Source organism: Xenopus laevis, chromosome 4L (genome assembly GCF_017654675.1).
Source record: "Xenopus laevis strain J_2021 chromosome 4L, Xenopus_laevis_v10.1, whole genome shotgun sequence".
Taxonomy (NCBI): Eukaryota; Metazoa; Chordata; class Amphibia; order Anura; family Pipidae; genus Xenopus; species Xenopus laevis.
This window is the reverse complement of record NC_054377.1, coordinates 26135372-26157472: the sequence shown is the minus strand read 5'-3', so window position 1 is coordinate 26157472 and position 22101 is coordinate 26135372. Positions and strand designations below refer to the sequence as shown.

Below are 22101 nucleotides of genomic sequence, written 5' to 3'. Positions count from 1 at the left end.
TCCCCCTTCCCACCCCTTATTTGCATATGCAAATTAGAGTTCAGGTTCGGTATTCGGCCGAATCTTTCGTGAAGGATTGGGGAGTTCGGCAGAATCTAAAATAGTGGATTTGGTGCATCCCTATAAAACAGAACATTGTTCTTGATCCAAAATGAGATATCATTAATCCTTATTGGAGGCAAAACCAGCCTATTGGATTTATGTAATGTTTAAATGATTTTCTAGTAGACTTCGGGTATGAAGATCCAAATTACGGAAATATCCATTACCTGGAAAACCCCAGGTCCCGAGCATTCTGGATAACAGGGCCTATACCTGTAGTGCGTTTAAGAGGCCCGGATTTGTGGCGAGGCCACATAGGCCCGGGCCTAGGGCGGCACATTTTTGGGGGCGGCATGCCGCCATGCCGCCTGTGCTCCCCAGTGCTTCGGCTTTTGCGCCAGCGTGTGGTAGTGCGGGCAGGCGCTAGGACCGCACGGAGCGCACGGCCTAGGGGCGCCCGCCCAGCGATTCCGGCGCTGGCGTTTAATATGAGAGTTTTGAGTCTTTGTTTTTTTTATACATTCACCCTGGGCTACTTTCACTTTCAGATCACTGTCCCATGTTGTCTCCAGATAGTGTTCTGTACCTACAGGCTATTTGTTTGCAGCACTTGCATGATTCAGATGCCTGCTTATCATTTCTGCCTATGTCATTCAATGAAGGCTCCACTCCCCATACCAAGACACATAACTGCATATTTCTCTATTTGATTATGAAATAATAGTACCTGGAGTACAGTGATCCCCAACCATTGGCACATGAGCAACATGTTGCCCACCAACCCCTTGGATGTTGCTCTCAGTGGCCTAAAAGTAGGAGCCAAGTTTTGGTTGCATAAAAAACAAGTGTACTGCCAAACAGAGACTCCTGCAGGCTGCCAGTCCACAGAGCGGCTACCAAATAGCCAATCACAGAACTTATTTGGCACGCCCAGGAACTTCTTTCATGCTTGTGTTGCTCCCCAACTCTTTTTACATTTCAATGTGGCTCACAGGTAAAAAAGGTTGGGGACCCCTGCAGTAGTAGAAGTATTATTTCTACCCTACTGCTAACTCCATACTATAGTTAGCCAAGTTATTTTTTGAGAATCATTTTTGTGAGGATAACTTGAACTATGTTAATTAGCAGATTATTTTATTAGGTTCCAAATAGAAGTTTATAGAGGCCTACAGTACAGCTTAGCCATACTGTTATTGACAGCTAAAAGTAGCAAAGTAATTTTTTATGGTGGCCAAACTCAAATTGTGGGCTGTGGTCCTTTGTTTTCTTCTTGTTCCACAGTTTTCAAACTCATCCCAGGAATAACACTGCATTATATTATCTGAAAAAACAAACTGCTGGTAGGAAATTATATCATTTTTTTTAGATCTTCAAATCTAAAACCCCAGAGCAAATAAATGATCTTTAATTATGTTCTTCTAACCTAAAAGACAAGACTACACAGAAATTGTGAATAAGAAAGTGTATGTATAAGGTAAATGTCTCTATCTTCTCAGATATTCTGATGATAGTATGGATATTGATTGTTGTCGATCAAAATCTTTTATCTGAAAATGCTGAGAGAGCAGAGGTGAACTTTAACTCTCTAAATAAAAGCACATCTCATTATACTGAGACTGGTTCATGTGCATGCCGAAAGTAATCTGTAGGAGGCATTATAAAGGACCACTAAAATGCTGAACTGAAATGACCTAGAGGGGTTTGGAGCAGTGCCAAAGTGGGCTTAGTCTGAAGGCCATTTAAGGTGAGATTTGAAATTCAAGTAGGGTGAGCTTTGGGGCAAAAATGTATTTGATGTCACCTTGTTTTTAGCTAAGGGACTCCTTAAAGGGAGGGGGGGGGGTTGAACTGAAAATGTCCTAGATGGTATACATTGATAATAAGCAATACTCCACTAGGGCGGGGGGGAGTTAAAAGATTAATATTCTGGCTAGACTCTGGCATGAAGACAGTTAGGTGACGTCCTGCTGCTTTATATATTAGAAGATACTGGACAGTAACAGTAAGTAATTCTCTATCCGGAGAGGGAGGTGGAGTTGGGGTTAAGGCTGGTCTCAGCATTATGATATTGTATATTTTCCTTTGTGTAGCTTTGCCTGTGCAGAACCTGTGGCAGATTTCGAGAGAGAGAACGCAGAGCATCCCATTGAGTGCTGATCTGCAAAGAAAGAAGAGTGGAACTGAGATCAACCTTCACAGACAGAGTGAGGATTAAGTCCCTTCTATGTCATCCCTTTCACACTTCCCTGGCAGGCTTTTGAAGGCTTTTTTGCTTATTTTTATGTTCATCTCCCTATGTCTCTGCACAGAACTCTTTCTATGCTATCTCCTTGTCACTCTTTGTTGGGGCTATTGTACAGTCTTTATCTGTTTGTCTTGCCTCTTCCCATAGTCTTGTCATTTTGCTCACACTTTGCTCTAGTGTTGCCTGTCTTCCTTGCTGATTCTTACACTCTAATCCCAATTAAGCAGAAGTTTAGCAACAGAGACAGCAGAAGCAATAGCTCCTGGGACCCCCAGGTATATCAGTTTAAATGTATGTCAACATAGATAATATTCCAAAAGTTTGTTGTATGGGTTTATTCATTCTAGTTCTGCTGCCTCTTTAAACTGAGTTTCTGTGGCTCCTCAGAGGGTTCCAAGCCTAAAGATGAGTTAGGTTGAGAATTGGCATGACTGTTCTTTGTCTATCTTTGAAAGAGCTAGAAGAGAGTAGGTGATATATAATGTATAATGCTAGCCCTTGTATAAGCTGTATAACAAACTGTGGATTGTAAACATAGGCTTGAACCAAATAAATTAAAAAAAGCTACTTCTTTATTCACCTTAGAGGGAGCAATGTTGCTCATTTCATTTATTTAATGGCGCCATTCAGTCATTAGGGGTGTAACAGCAATGACAGATCTATCAGCTGCTGGGATGGGCAGGGAATCTAGTGGTGCCCAGTGGTGATGCTGAGGGTTTGGCAAATGAGGGATCTTAAGGACATATTTCAAAGGAGCCAGGCAAGGTATTGATGCATAGGCTGTTTATGTTTAATATGCCCTTTTCTAATTTCTCTGTCTTGCCCAATGCCTCTCCTTGTATTCCTTGCTACTTACTGCCAACAATAAGGCCTCAATTATACAAAATAGGTTCCCCTGACAATACAGCATGGATGAGGGGCAACATGAGATGTTGGAAAGCACTTGTACAACAGCTAAAGGGCCACTGGTTGGAAATCCTTAATGTATATATAGTATTATATATATATATATATATATATATATATATATATATATATATATATATATATATATATATATATATATATATATATATATATACACACACATATATATATATATATATATATATATATATATATATATATATATACATATATACATACACACACACGCCTGGCCTGAACCGAATCCTAATTTGCATATGCAAATTAGGGGCAGCGAGGGAAATCACGTGACTTTTTGTCACAAAACAAGGAAGTAAAAAATGTTTTCCCCTTCCCATCCCTATTTTGCATATCCAAATTAGGATTCGGTTCGGGCCAGGCAGAAGGATTCGGCCGAATCTGAATCCTGCTGAAAAAGGCAGAATCCCGAACCGAATTAGGATTCGGTTTGGTATTCGTCCGAATCTTTCATGATGGATTCGGGGGTTCGGCCGAATCCAAAATATTGGATTCGGTGCATCCCTAATATATATATATTATAACAACTACAGTATAACAACTGGTATACGTATTGTACTTTTTCCCTAAGGGGCCCTTCTAATACTTTATAACCAACCCGGCCAACAATACTGACCCACGCTTCTACCAACCCTCTGCTTTTTCTCCTGGATCTCACCATCCCTTTTCTCTGACCCAAATATGTTGTACAGGTATGGGACCCATTATCCGGACACCCGTTATCCAGACAGTTCCGAATTACGGAAAGGCTGTCTCCCATAGACTCCGCTTTAGACAAATATTCTAAATTCCTAAAAACTATTTCCTTTTTCTCTGTAATAATAAAACAGTACCTTGTACTTGATCCCATCTAAGATATAATGAATCCGTATTGGAAGCAAAACCAGCCTATTGGGTTTATTTAATGTTTATTTGATTTTCTAGTAGATCCAAATTACAGAAAGATCCATTATCCAGAAAACTCCAGGTCCCACGTGTTCTGGATAACATGTCCCATACCTGTAGTACATTACAAAGGGGAACATGTACCATTGCTATACAAGGCATAGTGTAAAATAATACTGCATGTGTGGGTAATATTAGTAAGGGACCAAGACACAACAAACTGCGTTTGTTGACAGATGGAGACAGATGATGATCACACATTAAATTCTTGTTTTCCACTAATTAAATAAAACCATATTCCAGCCAGTGCTTATATCTATGCACACAAAGCATGTAAAATGTATTGGCATTATCTATGCAGACTGATCTAATGCTCAGCTGTGTTGGTTTGTAAAAGGGCTGAGATATTCCGCAGTGCTGTCCTGTAGCATAGAATGAACTAGAAAACCTACACAGATTAGCAGACGTTGTTTTGCTGGGAGAAGATACAGGCATTTTAAACACCTTGTCTTGATGATGTTGGACCGAAGCATTATTCTGTAGCAGCTGCTTGACATGGGGGCATTTTTCATTAATATTATGACTACACTGATGTATCACTGTTCTGGGAGTCCCTTCTCAGTAAAGGGTTGAATAGCAGATAATTGGGGTACTGATCTTTATTGATTGCAATTGTTTATCATAAGCTGACAGCGTCTGCAATGGAGCTTTAACCCTATCGTCACTGAGAACCAGAACAGGGTTAGCTGCAGGGAATAGTGGATCTCACTGAGGCTATAGTAATGGAATCTGCAGGTTCTGTGATGTGGAGAAGGTAAGGAATACTATGGAGCGAGAATAGGTTTTAGTGAAGCTTAGTAGAGAAGAATTAGTCCAGGGCCAGGGTCTTTGTGTGGTTGTGAGGAATGATGGGTGTTACTGGAGGCGATTGCTGGAAGGGGATTGAGTGATGCTCTGCAGAGCACTTGCAGGAAAGACTTTTTTTTTTGTCTGTCTCATTCTCTCTTTCCCGACTCCTGCTGTGTCCCATATCTTCCCGTATATCTCGTTCTGCCTCAGTCCTTCTCTTCTCCGTCTCTCACTATTTCACTCCCTTTCTCCACGCCCATGCAGTTTATAGATGGAAGGGAGGGTTCATTGTGGGTAGCTTTGCTGTGGGCATCAGAAGCACGGTGTAAGCTGCAGGGCCTGTTTGTGAGTGATTACTGCTGTCTCTCTATACATCTATATTTTTTTTATATTACATTCATATATAACTAAATGTGTGTCAGCTGACTTTGTCTCACTCAGCTTTTCTTGGTAAGTAATAAAAAAAGGCGAATCCTCGTCCAGGACATATACTTTACAATATCTCTACCTAACTCTGTGTTTATTCATCTAGAAATACAGTGTACTTGTATGTTGTATGTCATGTCAATACTATGAATATATTTGTCATTGGTATTCATATGCAATCTATATACCTTGCAATGCATATCTGTATATATGTATAAAGTTTACATGTTTATATTTTTTTTATTATGTGTGTGTGTTTGTGTGTATATATGTATGTGTATATATATATATATATATATATATATATATATATATATATAATTCAGTCTGTATTCAATATAGATTTTATATATATATATATATATATATATATATATATATATATATATATATATATATAATCCAACTGTAATTATATCTCTGTAAATAATGTACCAATACTTGTCCATATTGTACATTATAAACTATATACTTTACTGTTCAATAGATATAGAACATATTCATATGAGTCTGAAATAAATAATTCCAAAGTTGTACTGGGAATAGAAGACTGATTGCAAAAAAGACCAAATATAATATAGAAAGAGCACTTGTTACCAACTTCCAGTATTGTTTAACTATTGACTAATACTGTCTCTCGCACACACGCTCTCTTTCTCTAAATATATATATATATATATATATATATATATATATATATATATATATATACTTATGCATGCAAATAAGTAACCAGAAAGTATCTTCAGATACTTGATATATATAGATATTCATTGGATGTTTACACCTTTTTTAAAAAAAAAAAAAAAAAAAATAGAGCAAACTGTGATTAAATACAGTAACTTTTAGTCTAATTGCGGCCATTTTTATTGTGCCCGTTAAGTACCAGAAAATCAATATTCATCAAAGCCCAGCTTGAAGGGGTAGACTCTTTTATGTCCCACTTTTTCTAAACAGGCTAATATAAAATGAAAGCAATAAATGGGCGATGGTTAACCCCTGCTTTACAAGGTGTCACTGACCAGTTGAATATGGTAACCAATTACTGCAATAGCTACAAAATTATTTGCAAACACAAAGGTGCCATCTTTCCTTGTTTTTCAGAGATGCATTTTGCGCACCCTTCATGAATTATTCCTAGCCATTTGCCAGGCATTTAAAACTGACCAACTACACAGACATATTTTAGTTTCTTTGATGAAATTGCTTCTTGATTTGTCTTCTCCATCTTTTCCCCTGCAGTGTCCTGCCACACACCGTTAGGTCCCCTACCAGGGGGCCTCTTCTACCCTCTGTCTTACAGCTCACAGGATTCTATTTTGTTGGGAGACCAGGTTGAGGCAGAAGAGACAACCGATTCGGCACACGATAAAATCAACGTCATGAAGAAGAAGACTGTGCTAGCTCTCTTTGGGTTTGTGCTTGGCTATTTAGTGACAGGGGCTGTGGTGTTCCAAATGCTGGAGAAGCCATTTGAGGCACTAAAGCAGGGCGAGCTGAGTAAGCACCGTATTCTCTTTCTAAATGAGCACACCTGTCTTCAAGAAGATCGACTGGATGAGTTCATAGAGGTGAGCACAGGTCTTGTGCAAGGCTATGCTACCACTGTAAGGGGCTGTGCAATGCTATATTGGAAGGGAAGAAGTCACATTATGCTCTGCAGCACTATAGTATTAGGTATGTTATTCAGTATAGGTTTCTGGCCAATAATTATTGGCAGTGTGCAAACCATCATAAAAATGGATTAAGTAATGATCACAAGTCTATGGTTGGAAGGGCATGAAGCAGGCAGTCCACTATTGGGTTCTGACTAGAAAATGTTTTACGATTCATTGACATCACAGGTTCTGCAGGGCTCTAAAAGCAATTAGTTAAGTCAAGTTATGCATGGCTGTGGCTAAAAATGCTCTTTGTTGTGTTCATCAGTGGCATTAAATGATGGACTTCCAAGTTCTCCTTGGTGAGGTATATCGATACATTGATAGTATGTAGGTCAAGTGGGTTTAAGAGGGTTTAAGTTAAGGTCTGCATGGCACTAACTTTAAATGAAAAAAAGGCATGCTCTGAAGAATGGTGATCATTTACTAAGGGAACATATTTAAAGTTGATTCTATCTCTACCCCTGTTCAACAGGCATTGTAGTCTTTGTGCTAAACAATTCAATAAATCCATTTAGCTCAGTACCTATTAAACTGGAGAGGGCATTAAACAAAGAGCTTTTCAGTACCCACGTCCCCAGATATTGTGCCATATGACTTAAGTATAATATGTATATGCAGCCCATTGCACTTAGGAAATGCCCCAGTGACAACCTATGCACTTAAATACACAGATACAGAATACCAGAAAGTACATATTAGTACAGAAGTACCTAGTGATCTTCTCCAGGTGGATGTCATTAAATACAGAGATTCCTTAGTAAATGAGCCCCATTCTACATGGTTGGACAAAGTACTTGTTAGGGGATTCTGCATACGGTCAGGAAAGTAGTTTATTGATGCTCTGCATGGCTTTGGAAGGCCATTGGTCCTGCAATGCTATGAAGAAGCTGGCATGGATAGGTGTTGTAATGGCACTTTGAGGCAGGAGAGGGGTTAAGTGAACCTCTGGCTCTGCAGCAGGTGAAAGAAGCTATTGGTTATGGAGTTGACCCTTCAGCAAATGCCACCAATGTTACCACACGCTGGGACATCGGGAGCTGCTTCTTCTTTGCAGGCACCGTCATCACCACCATCGGTAATAGTCATATGTTGTGCATGTGGGACGGGGAAACCAGGGACTTGTCCATGCCAGCATCACACCCATTGTTATATAGATCCAAAGCATAGCAGACACACTGCACTATTTGTATTTAAACATTATCTACCTCTGCAATTTTGTATCTGTACAAGACACTAGATTATAGGAAAGCTACATTGCTTAAATAGCACCATTTATCATTGTGCTTGGGATTAGTGATTATGATTTATATCAAATGCAAAATTATGTTTTAGGCACCATACCAAGTATTTTATCCCTGGGTTCTAGTAATGTTTCATATAAATAAAGTAATTTATTTCTCCCCTATTCCATTTTCATCTCCTATGTCCCTGCTGTTTTCATTCTCCAACTACAACTCAAACCTTTCCTGCCATATTTCTTTCTCATCTTTTCTTAATACTTTGACTTCCTTCTGTTTTTCAACTTTTACTCTGCACGCCCCTTTTTCCTTCCACTTCTTTCTTAGGATTTGGTACCAACGCCCCAAAGACAGAAGGAGGCCAGATCTTCTGTATTTTCTATGCATTGGTTGGGATCCCACTCTTTGGAATACTGTTAGCCGGTGTAGGAGATCATTTGGGATCTTCCTTACGTAAAGGAATTGGGAAAGTGGAAGTGTTGTTCTTGGTAAGTTCACTCTTGTGCCCCATTGCTTCTTGGGGGCTGTATTCTACAATTGTATCTTATATACACTCAGTATGCTCATGTATGCCTGTTGTGTTCCTATGTCTGTAAAAACACAAGTTGTAAGTACACTGTAATGCAGATTTATATACTTCTGTGTTTTTTTTCTTTTCAAAGATTTTTGTTTGCTTTTTTCAACATATTTAAGGCAGACCATAAATGATATAATATGTAATTTATAAAATATAATTTTGCCCCTTTATAAGTTCCTGGTAAGGCCTTACCTGGATTACGCAGTACGGTTTTGCGCTCCAGTCCTTAAGAGTAGGTTTGCCACCTGGCCAATATTTTACTGGCCTGGCCGGTAAAAATGTTGCTTGATGTAATATATAGGGAAAAACTATAAAAATATAGGAAGGCCAGTATTTGTTTCCAGAAAAGGTGGCAACCCTACTTAAGAGAGATATAAATGAGCTATAGAGAGTGCAGAGACATGCAACCAAACTGGTTAGAGGGATGGAAGACTTAAAGGGTTGGAGTACATTAGAGGACATTATAGACAAATAGCAGGGGACCTTTTTACCGCACCGCACCACACCAGAGGCCACCCTTTGAGAACTTTCATTTGAAGCAACATAGGGGGTTCTTCACAGTGAGGTGAGTGAGGTTGTGAAATGCACTGCCGGGTGATGTTGTGATGGCTGATTCTGTTAATGCCTTTAAGAGTGGCTTGGATGATTTCTTGGACAGACATAATATCCAAGGTTATTGAGATACTAAAATCTATAGGGTATATAATTTATGTGAGTGTATGGAGGGGGTCGGTGTCAATGTATGGATGCCAGGTTTTATTTGGAGGGGTTGAACCTGATGGACTTTCATCTTTTTTCAACTTGATCTATGTAACTATGATAGCATTATCTCAATAAGTATATAACAGTGGTCCCCAACCTTTTTTGCCTTAGGGACGAGTGTAAAGCCAGAATTGTTTGCAGGGTGGCATCAACTGCGATCACCACATAAAATTCAGGTGTGCCAGCGTCAAATTTTGTGCGCGCTGTGTCAAATTTGTTGCATCTGCGTCATATCGAATTCAGTGTGTCCGCTTCAAATTCGGTGCATCTGCGTCAAATTCAGTGCATCCGCATCAAATGTGAACTCGGTTTGGCGGCCCAGTTAAGGTATGTCCGCGGCCCGGTAGTGGGCCGCAGCCCGATGGTTGGGGACCCCTGGTATATAAGGGTTATTAGGAAGAAAAAGGAGGAGGTGTGCCCTGTATACCACCAAACAGTGGGGCCAAAAGAAAAGAAAGAAGAAGATAAACAATAGATTAAATTAACGATTCACCTTTTTTGATAAGAAGAAGAAATGCTCTAGTGGTTGGCAGTTCTGGGAGGACAAGAGCCTTTTAAAAACAAGAGATTCTTGTATATTATTATTATAAAGACATTATCAGCGTTAACCAATCCATTCTGTGTTTTTTTTTAATGATTTGATAAATTATAGCAAGCCTAAATCATATAAAAAAATCAAACAAATCTCTTTTCAGTGATGCTCTGTTGAAAATAAAGATCTGAGCCTACTTTGACTTTGTGAAAAAAAACTCAGCGTATTTGGCAGGGTGCTTTTAAATTAATTAAAGATGGCACTGTTTCTGGACTTAAGCTGTGCTTTAGGGCTCAAGAATAATTATATAGGCATTTTAATTAACACTTTTAATCCAAAATACTTTTTAAAGGCCTAAATGCTATGCTGGATGCCACTGAAAGTGCAGACATGACTACTTGGCTAGTATTTCTGTCAAATTCCCAGGCTTGAGGCTCCAAACCAGTATGGCTGACATCATCATGAGAAGCGTGGACTTACTGCATATGGTCATGCACTATGATGTCAAGCTCATGGAGTAAACATGCTCAGTGATGTCATAACATTATGTTTACTTCCCACAGTGCAATGAGATGGAATTTGGTACAGTCCATTTTGGTCTGTTTGCTGTACTGTATGTGTGTGGCCTACTTGCAATTATATCCAGTCCAGTATATCCAGATGACTTGTTGTCCAATTAAAAGTTTGAATGGATATACTGGGACTTGGCTCATGTCTGACCAGCATAAGTCTCATTCTCCGTATAAGTTTATCCCAATTGGTTGCACCATATTAATGTCTTAACTCTGGTTGTGAGTCTAATATTCAGATTTGATGGAAACACAGAATATAATAAAAAAGAAAATGCAGTCTGATTTGCATTATGTATTGTGTACTGTTAGGGATATATTTCTTCTTTACGTGGTAGACTGTATTGCTAAATATACCCTCTTAGTAAGGGTTATCTGGTGTTAAGTTCCTCTAAAAGGGACTGATGTTAGTAAAAGGAGTTAACTCTTTGGGAAAGGAGCAAATTCTGCAACTGCCTATAGGGTAAATAAATGTTGTATGTTGGGGGGTGGAAACTACACTGTGGCTGAAATTGTACATTCAACATTTTGTACAACAAAATGTTTTATATGTAAGGTTAAAATAATTTCCTTTGCCATTAACCTTTTCCACTTCAATTCATGTTAGATTGGGAACGATTACCTACACCTCAGAAGTCTTTTTGTTTCATATACAAAAACACAGAAGTAGAAAGTTCAAGCCTCTGAATAAACACCTTTTTTGTAGTGCCAGGTGCTACAAGGGTCATGAGTATATGCAAAAAGAATGCCAGCGGCGCGCTGCAGAAGTTGAAGTGTTAAATTTATTGAGCCCCAAAACATAGAAAAAAGGCAACATTTCAGGCCCAGCCTTCAACACTCCAACTTATGCAGAGTGGTACTGGTATTCTTTTGTTCTTTATATACAGGCATCAAGGGCTGCCCCTCTAAAGCTCCCCCTAGACCACGGGCCCTTGGGTGCCTATAGTGTTACATCCTAAATACTGGTGATCTAGATTGTGTTTTGCCCCCCCCCCCCAGTTAGATCATAGACACAGACCATGCTTTTGTGAATTGCTTCATTTTATTGAGTGCTGTGATTTTTCACATACCTGTGATGCGAACAGTAACAATTTCAAAGAGCATGTCCTCCAACAGCAGTTGTCTGTTTTGGGTCCATTTAGCTGCAGACGTGATAGCAAAGCAAATTTATAGAGATGGAAAGTTTGAACACTAATTCTCAAGGATGGTTGGCAATTTTTTCTATTGTTATAATTGCCTGCCTGCTGCCTGGCTGGCTCAATGTTTTAGGAATTCAAAGTCTAAAGAAAGCATTCCTAAGCTAAAAGCTGGGTATTCTTGTTTCTTCTTGATTTTCTGTGGAGCCACTGTACAAATTTATAGGAATGAACCAAACCAGATTCAGGGTTCAGTTTTCCAAATATGATGGGTCAACATTTTGTACATTCTGTATTTGGCCAAATGGCAAAATGATGGATTCAGTATATCCCTAAAGATTTACATAAAAGGTATATTTTTCAGAGACTTGAAAGTAGGGATGCACCGAATCGATACGATATTCGGCCAGGATTCTGCCATTTTCAGCAGGATTCATCCAAATCCTTGTGCCTGGCCGACCCAAATCCAAATCCTTAAAAACATATGACTTTTTATCATAAAACAAGGAAGTTAATGTTTTTGCTGCCTCTCACTGATTTGCATATGCACGTTGGGGTTCTGTTTCAGTTCGGTATTCAACAGAATCTTTCATAAAGGATTCAGGGGTTCCGCCAAATCCAAAATAGTGGATTCAGTGCATCCCTACTTGGAAGAGTCATTGTCATTTTGTAACAGTCTCTGGCGGGTGCACTTTGGGTACAGTTTTAAGTTTTGATCCTTTAAGTTATGATATATATATAAACATATTTATTATGATTTCTTCAAACATTGTGAGTGCTTGATTTGTCAACATCTTTAATTATATGCAAACAAACTATTTTTATGCAACTCAAGGTTCACTCCCCTTAGAAAACTACAGTATCTTTATCCTAATGTTAAGTCAAAGTAATAATAACTGGGCATTAGAAAATAGTTGTTTAGATACATTGCATTTTGAAGATCATGAAATATGCCATGCCGTAGTCTTAAGTTTGGCAATCTACATTCAAAATTATTTTTTTAAAGCTGAAACTAAAATACAAAAGAAAGTATCCGCCAGACAAAGCCTTATATCACAGCTATCACACACTGTACAGGGGAATTAAAATATAGTCACAATATATGTCATATTAATTGCATTACAGAGCTGAGTAAAAGGCCCAATGATGGTGCCCAATTATTATAGTACTTGCAATAGTTCAAGAAACGTTGCTGCATCAATCAGTTCCAATATTCCATGCAAAATCAGAAGTAATATGGCACACACTTCAGCAGATGTGCTAATTCTTTAGTGATTGATTGAGATCTCCACACAACGTTTCGGAGGTACAACCTTCTTTTATCAAGTGCTCTCACACGTGGAGATCTCAATAAATCACTAAAGAATTAGCACATTTGCTGAAGTGTGTGCCATCTTACGTCTGATTTTGCACCCTATTATTATAGCTCTGTGTTAAGACTTCTATCCATCCTTAGTTTACAATGGTTTTTATAAGCAGTATATAAATGTTACCTTTTGGCTATACGCAATTAACAGTACACTGTCACGTGCTCAACCAGTGGTGTAAATAGAAGTTACATTTCCCAACAGTGAGATCCTTTTAGGGCCCACCGATAATGCAGGAAGAAAGTCTTTTACTCCTTCTATTGTTTTACCCCTATTCTGACTTCTCACATTTCTCCATGTCTGATGCCATCTACATGATGAACTGCAATATCAGACCTTTAATTCGGTGTAAACTTAGTTGTACAATATGATACTTTCAGACTTTTTGTTCTCAATCTGCACTTCTCACATGACTTCCTGGCTGAACATACCCTAACAGTTCAAAATCTAATTTCAAAAGCACAAAAAAATTAAATTTCAGGTCAGGAAATCAATAAGTGAGCTCTTTGTCTATGAGCAGGGTGAGTTAATGTATCTCTTTATAAGCCTCTAAGGAGTAGGGGCAAAAAAATGCCTCCTCCCCACCCATATACATTGTCAGCAGAGTTAAAGGGGGTCTATGAGCTGGGTGAGTTAATGCATCTCTTTATAAATCTCCATGGAATAGAGGTGAAAAGCCTTTTCCCCACACTTATAGCATCAGTCAGGTACAAAGAGAAGGAGTTCAGTAGCAAGGCATAACTGCACTGGAAGGGCAATACACATGCAATTGATCCAGCTGTCAAATAACTGCTTTAAGGCATTGATCTACCCATTGGCATAACTAGATGTTACTGGGCCCAACAGCAAATTAATTTTAAGGACCCCAACATATCCAGAGGTTGTCCTGTTTTACCAATATATGTTGGAATTGCTCATTAATTAGGTCCTCATGGGCCCCTTGCTGCCACAGGGTATGCTTCCTCTGTAGTTACACCCCTGGATAAATCGGAGAGAATAGAAAGATGAGTAATAAAAAGTAGCAATAACAATAAATGTGTAGCTCTACTGAGCATTTGTTTTTAGATGGGGTCCGTGAGCCCCATTTGAAAGATGGAAAGAGTCAGAAGAAAAGGCAAATAATTAGAAAACTATATAAAATAAACAAAGAAGACAAATCGAAAAGTTGCTTAGAACTGGCCATTTTTTCCATGCTGGTGACATAAATAATGGCTATTTATGTCTGAATATTGCACCATGCAGATAGATTTATATTAATACCCAGCCTTGAAATGCAGTTAATTGCAGGTTTCCCTCAGTGGATTGCACCAAGTTATAGTTGCACCTACACAAGCAATCTACAAAAATGTGAACAGCAAGAAAACTAAAAATTAGCATTCATGTTGGTAAAACGTACCCTAGTTGCAAGTGCAATTTCCCAGCAGCAAAGTGGGCACAAATTGTGTCATTTCCAGTGTTAGAGCGTGATTAAACCAGGACAAGCAGAATTTAACTAAGGTGCATAAATCATTTTGGCAGACACTGTATGGTGCAGCTTCCAAAAAATTCATGCATTGTGAGTAACTGCATAATATATAGGCACAAATATATACCACATCTTTCAGCATCTGTATCAAAAGCACTTTGGCTCTATGTTTTGTACTGACCATTATTGTAATAAATAGGTATGCAGTGCCATCTTCTGTCTGACAATAGTAATGGTGCTGTTCTCATTAAATTGAGCCCTACACCCAAAAACTGTTTTATGCAGGCCCTGATTTGTGAAAAGGCCACAAAGGGCGGCAGGATTTTAGGGGGAGGCATGCTGTCCACCCACATCCGCATTGGTTTGGAAGCACTGGGGATGCACAGGAGATGTAATAGGTTTTAAAATTACCTATGATCCAATCCCCAATGCTCCAGATCCGATGATGAACATTTGCACTTGTGCAAGAATGTAAGGGAGGGGACAGGTGTGATGAATGGCAGCGGCCTAGGGGTGCCCATGATGTAAATCTGTCCCTGGTTTTAAGACTTATTTGTACATACAAACCTGCAAAACAGCAGTGTAATGAGGCTTACACCTTTGGTAAAACATACCTGAATATACTAACTCTAGTTATGTGTCAATTGGATTGCAACATATGATAATTCAATTGTTCTATAACTTACTACCTGTGTATTTATATCAGTATTACATTGATCTAATTTTGTTATTCATATGTTTTTCCTTCCTCCAGAAATGGCACGTTTCTCCTACCTTAGTGCGGGTCATCTCCGCTGTGCTCTTCATTCTCATTGGCTGCCTCCTCTTTGTTTTCATTCCCATGTTGATCTTCCAAAAGATTGAGAGCTGGACCTTCCTGGAGTCAATATATTTTGTGGTCATCACTCTCACCACCATTGGCTTTGGGGATTATGTGGCAGGTAATTTATTTCTTTGTAATACACAAAAACCACGAGTATCTTGTAAATTATATCCTTGTAAACGGTGCTTAATGATGTCATCGGTTATAATCTGAGCTTAGTGATGTCATTTCTGATACACGACTCACTGATACATGTGTATTATAATAAATAGAGTACCCCATTTTGCAAAAGATGAGGATATTAGAAGTCACCTCAGAGTTCCCTGACCTGTATAAAACACCTCGATTACTTATAATATCCTCATATTTTACAAGAGGGGTACTTTATTCACTACATACAGTTTACATTGAAAGAGAGAATGATGAGGAGATGTGTAGGGGGTCTAACAAGATATCACCCCATCTCCACCAGGCAAGGCTCATGGCTCCCCTACCTGCAGACAATTCCAGATTGTGTGAAATGATTGGCAGCTTTTATCAATCATTCTCCCTCACTGCAGAAGTTTTACCACCAAAGCTCATGGGGCAAAGTGCCAGTGCTAACAAAGCAGATAAATTGCTGATATAAGTGTCAGTTGTATCTATTAAGTAAAATAACCATTAAACAGTTAATCTATTTGCCTCTATAAATAGCCAAGTCTTAGAATCCTCTTCCTGCAGATCTCAATATAGTAAGTTGAGCTCATTTACCAACAGAGGTGCTAAATTGCACAATTGCATATGTCTTCAGCATTTAGAGGCATAGTGGCAGCAGGGAGGAAAGGGATCTAAGAAATTAAATTTACAGTGACTGATGTTTCTTAGCTTTTTTATATTTTTAGCAAAACTGTTGCTAATACAGTACTCATATTTGCTTGTAATAGACTGACCAATGCTCATTCTTATTCTGTGTTGAAGGAGATGGAGCAGGAAACGAGCACACTTGGTATAAGCCTTTGGTTTGGTTTTGGATTTTACTTGGCCTTGCTTACTTTGCTTCCATCCTGACGATGATTGGAAACTGGCTAAGAGCACTAACCAGGAAGACAAGGGCTGAGGTAACTATCTTTGGGGAGGGGTAAACCCAAAATCCCCATCACCTTTATACCTCAATGCAAGAATGCAAAGAGGGTGGCTGTGGAATAACCAAACCCATGAGGGGTCATGGATACGTCATGGTACCATTTCTACACAAATGATAACTTGTAAACAGTTTAGACACATGAGGGGTCATTTACTATGCTAAAGTGCTAAAACATGCTCCATGCAATGAGCACTTGTGTCCAGGGGCTGGCTGCACACTCCCCTAGACAGTGCAGAGTGCTGCTTCAGCAAACACATTCCAGTCCTTACCTTATACCCTGCCTTAAGCAAGCAGCAAGGCCCTGTTCTACCCTATGTCCTCCTTCCACTTCATATACATGATGTGCATGTTATGGGATGGATAGGGACAGGAGGTAGTTCTCTTAGGTGCTGCACCTCTTCTACCTCGTTATTACAGCAATGCTGATCATAGGCAGTGCAGTATTTATGAAACTCGTGGAAGTCTCTGTGCTCCAAAACATAGTGCAAAGACCTTTGCAGGGAACGAAGCAAAGTGCAAAAAACATGGCGAAGGTATTTGCTCAATGTAACATTCTGCTTCAGACAAGTCAACCATGCTGCAAGCAAACTGCTGACTTCTGTTGAAATCAGACAGTTAGAGTAGGAAAAATTTGTTATTGTTAAATACTGTATTTAAACAGCAGTTATAACAACGATGGTGATGTTATTTTTTTAGATTTTGATCAAGAAACAAGTCAGTTGATATTGTCTCTACTGTTTTTTAAATTCTGTGTCAAGTATGGATGATGAGATACTTACAGTGCTACGCAATATGTTGGCGCTATATAAATACATGTTAATAATAATAATAATACTTAACACTTTCTCACAGATGGGCGGGCTAACTGCTCATGCAGCCAATTGGACAGCAAGTATGACTGCAGAGATGAAGCTGCCACACCGTGGGATGAGCCTCAACTTCCAGGAGCGCCTGCAGAAGCAGAAAGGTAGCATGGAAGCACCTGGACTGCAGCAAATTGATGTAGAACAAGACGAAGAAGAGCAGAAGGAGGAGAGTGAAGAAGAAGACAAGGACCCTCCTCATATCCTTCCGCCGTCTCCTCCAGTCATTAAACTGACATCACCAGTCAGTCCTTCCATGAAAACAAATGATGAGGAAACAAAAGTGCTGGAGTGGGGGAAAAATATGGCATTCATTGATGAGTCATCTGATTCCCAGAGCGAGAAAGGAGAAAGAGAGAAAGGGGTTGAGAGAGGTGGAAAGGGGAGGACCCCCAGGGGAAAGAGAAAGAGAAGGGGATTGAAAGGGGACTCCCATCCGGTACCAAGAAATCGAGATAAGGGGGAAAGTGGGTAAGCACAGTGGTCCTCATAATGATATAATCTTCCATAATTAATATTCCCTATTCCCAAAGTGCCAGCTCCCCCTTTCTCATTTTGAAAGTGAAATATAACAGGGCCAATGCTCACCTCCCCTTCCATGAGTATATACAAAAGAATATATTCACAACATTGATACACATTAACAACTCCACCAGTTTCTCTTCAAACATATAAAGTACAGGCAGTAGCATTGCCAACATTTACTTCACACAGCAAATCAAGGTGCCCAGCAGTAACAACATCAGTACCAGCCTCACCTACACACAAGCTTGCTGCCCAGTGCCAGCCCTTCCTACGCACAGAACCCTGAGAACTTCCATAATTCCTTGTGTCAATGTATTTCCTCTGCCTCTAATCTTATACTCCCGTATACCATGTACCTCATCAGAGAGTATAGTGCCGCAGGTTCCAATCAATACTGCAGTATTCCTGCAAATTCTGAGTTAATAAGAGGTACTTTAACTCAGCAAGGCAGGATTTAAACAGTACACTAATATAACCTTTATTTGCCACTTACTAATTCCTTCTGTCAGCTCAGATTCCAAGCATCTGATAGGTCTGCAAAGTTAGTGACTGAGTGGGTGGGGGGAGCCAATCTGATTAATTAATGATCTGTAATAAAGAATTTAACAAGCTGTCAGTGTGGCTACAGATTAAATGCTGTTTGCTGAAAGTGCTGCCAAGATGAAACTGAGCACTTTACAACTGTCAGTCCGAGTGCTGTCTTAGCTCCACTCATTGGCTTTCCATTATATCTCTCAGTGCTCTCTTATTTAAAAGGGACAGTAGCAAGCTGCTATTGCATATTCTGTCTAGTGTTTAGCCCACCTTGCAACAGTACTTCTTGCTTTTGGCTCTCACCAATACCAAAATCCAGTACACTATATCATGTACTGGTGAGACCTAATAACCAGCATGGGCACCCCAGGCAGCTGGTGCGCACCCATTCCCCCCCCCCGTTAAGCGTGCGCCAACAAGTGCCAGGAGCAGGCCCGGACTGGCAATCTGTTGGTTCTGGCAAATGCCAGAGGGGCTGCTATAAGGTCCCATACAAAGTCAGTATTTAGTGGGCTGGTGGGGCTGTTTGGGCCTCTGTGTACCTGAAATGCCAGGGCCTATTTTAATTCTCAGTCCGGACCTGGCCAGGAGGGATGCCCAGAGAGTGCAGGGCATTGTTAAAACTGCTGGTACTTGAGATCCTCCAGGGCCTGAACTAGGGGAATGCAGACAGATGAGGTACATGCCTCTTCTGCCCACCCTTATTTCCGGCCCTGCTAACAACACCAAATTAGTAGGGATGCAACAAATCCACTATTTTAGGATTCGGCTGAATTCAGAATCAAGAACTGAATCTGAACCCTAATTTGCATATGTAAATTAGGGAAACGAGGGGGAAAGAGAGTAAAAAATGTCCTTGTTTGTGTGACAAAAAGTCACATGATTTTTCGGATTCGGCCAGGCACTTGGAGTTGGCTGAATCCGAACCCTGCTCAAAAGGCCAAATCTCAGCTGAATCCCAACCCAAATCCTGGATTTGGTACATGCCTAGAAATTATGTCTGTATAATCAGATAAAGAACTATTAATTCTTGGCTCTACCTGTGCTGTTAAAGGGATGTAAGCCCAAAACTAAAAATGTGCATATTGGCTTCCCTTCCACCAAAGACTCAATTTCCCACTGTGATAAACAGACCTGTAAAGAGGGAGAATGACAAATGTGTGGAACAGAAGACTTGGGGAGTTGACTAATTCTATATTGTTCAGTGACACCCTGATATTGAAACCAGCAGGTGCTCCTACTATATGATGCTGATATATACAGGACCTTTTATCCAGAATGCTCAGGGGTTTTTCCAGATATTGTCATTTGGATCTTCATACCTTTGGTCTACTAGAAAATCATGTAAACATTAAATAAACCCAGCAGGCTGGTTTTGCTTCCAATAAGGATTAATTATATCTTAGTTTGGATCAAGTACAGGGTACTGTTTTATTATTACAGCAAAAAAGGAAATCATTTTTAAAAATTTGGATTATTTAGATAAAATGGAGTCCAGATTCTGAAAAGCAATGTTCTGGAACAACAATTTAACATATTAGATTACAAACCCCCTATAATCATTTAATGTTTTTTGTGAATTTGACATTTTTTTAACTCCCATTTATCTCCAATTATATTTTCTTACTCCAGTTTCAGTTTATTTTACATTTCTGACCCCCCATCTTAGGTTTCATTATTTTGCACTGTAATCTGGCAAACAATACCAGTAATCGCCTGTAAAGGGGAAGTATTATTACAGAGAAAAAGATAATAATTTTAAAAAATTTGGATTACTTAGATAAAATGGAGTCTGGGGGAGACAGCCTTATCGTAATTCGTGAGCTTTCTGGGTAACAGGTTTCCTGATAAGCTATCCCATACCTGTATGTATGATATATATATATATATATATATATATATATATATATATATATATATATATATATATATATATACACTGCTTCCAAGTTACACCCAGTTGCACGCTTAAGTATTTATATACATTTGCACAAAACAACCAGCAACCACAGGGTATTATTAAAAATCAAAAACGTGTGATCGAAACGTCACGCTGGCTATACATGCTTTACTCAATACAAGTTTTCTTTCTGTGGTTGTTGTTCTTTTTTGCAAACAAAAAAATGTATATATATATATATATATATATATATATATATATATATATATATATACAGTATATACACACACAGAATATAGGCACTGTTATAAAATGTACATATTATAGTATATACAGTAGAACCCCCATTTTACATCCCCCTGGGCATTTGCCGGGGTAACACTTAGGCTGGGGGGAGGAGGGAAGGGGGTCTATGTAGGGTAGGGATTTTTTAACTTTAGGGTTGAATTCTCCTTTAAGGCAGTTGATGTGGTGTATGGTAGAGATTGTGGCACTGCATCTGCTTTGGCCTCTGGCATTTTAATCTCTATTTACGGATTAGGGATGCACAGAATCCACTATTTAGGATTCAGCCGAAACCTTCGTGAGAGATTTGGCTGAAAACTGGATCCTAATTTAGGGCAAATTAGGGCCGGGAAAGGAAAAAGTGTGGAAAAAAATGTTTACGTCTTTTTTTGTGATCAAAAGTCATGTTATTTGCCTTCCCACTCCTAATTTACGTATGCAAATTAGGATACGGATTTGGCTCGGCCAGGCACAAGGATTGGGCCGAATCCTGCTAAAAAAGGCCAAATCCCGAACCGAATCCTGGATTCATTGCAATCCTATTAAAGATGCAGCAAGACTATGACCCACAGCATTGAGCCACAGCATATTTTCTTGTGTATGGTATGTGTAATGATGGTGGTGTTGAGATAAATATGAAAGAGAAAATATGCACCACATGATTTGGGTTTCCTTCTCCGGTGTTTTGGCTGCTATGTCTAGCACCCTGGTAATGATCATCAAGAAAGCTAACCTGCTGCTGGTTTCCAGATCGCTGCCAGGGAGGGTAGGAAGGAATTGTATTGTTGTTCAGCTGGACGGTGGGATCTCTGGCACACAACAAGTATTTGCTTAAGAGGTAAGTGCACCACATTGCAAGCTTTAGGCCACCTCCAAGTAAGCAAAGCCTTAGCCTTTAGTGACATGTCTGGGATGTTGCCCATGATCTCTGTGTGAAAAGCTAAAAATACATTGGTGAGCAAAGTGGTGACAAAAGCTATACTAATGTTCCAGAACCAACTGTTCCAATATGAAATCTTTAGCAATTTCCCACTACTTTGGTTACCACGTCACTGTAAGAGTAAATAAATGTAGACATTTAACAAGTGACCTTTTGGAAGTAGCAATTTCATATTTCTGCAAACCATCACCGAGGACAGGCATGAGTGTTTCTGAAACATCTGGTGACATCTTTAGGATTAAGGATACAGCCATATGCAAAAGTTTGGGAACACCTCTTAACTCTTTGGAGTTTTGTTTATCGTTGGCTGAGCTTTCAAAATAGCAACTTCCTTTTAATATATAACATGCCTAATGGAAACAGTAGTATTTCAGCAGTGACATAAAGTTTATTGGATTAACAGAAAATA

General features: G+C 39.3%; 1 protein-coding gene across 3 annotated transcripts; it reads left to right on the top strand.

Moving 5' to 3' along the window:
* Positions 1–1909: 1909 nt before the first annotated feature.
* Positions 1910–18644, top strand: kcnk4.L (potassium channel, two pore domain subfamily K, member 4 L homeolog). 3 transcript variants are annotated; one of them, XM_041589999.1, is made up of 7 exons: positions 1910–2246; positions 6635–6963; positions 8011–8128; positions 8619–8779; positions 15454–15640; positions 16480–16619; positions 17498–18644. In XM_041589999.1, the coding sequence occupies exons 1-7, from the start codon at positions 2105–2107 to the stop codon at positions 17981–17983; spliced, it is 1563 nt and encodes a 520-aa protein (XP_041445933.1). In that variant the 5' UTR covers positions 1910–2104; the 3' UTR covers positions 17984–18644. The 3 variants fall into 3 exon arrangements, with proteins under 3 accessions (XP_041445933.1, XP_041445934.1, XP_018113103.2); XM_041590000.1 differs by lacking the exon at positions 1910–2246 and adding an exon at positions 5195–5291; XM_018257614.2 differs by lacking the exon at positions 1910–2246 and adding an exon at positions 5203–5416.
* The last annotated feature ends 3457 nt before the right edge of the window (positions 18645–22101 follow it).

Coding starts and splice junctions, on each gene's coding strand:
- kcnk4.L (XM_041589999.1), top strand. CDS start 2,105: ATGATATTGTATATTTTCCTTTGTGTAGCTTTGCCTGTGCAGAACCTG. Junction 2,247..6,634: donor GATCAACCTTCACAGACAGA/GTGAGGATTAAG, acceptor TTTCCCCTGCAG/TGTCCTGCCACACACCGTTA. Junction 16,620..17,497: donor CCAGGAAGACAAGGGCTGAG/GTAACTATCTTT, acceptor ACTTTCTCACAG/ATGGGCGGGCTAACTGCTCA.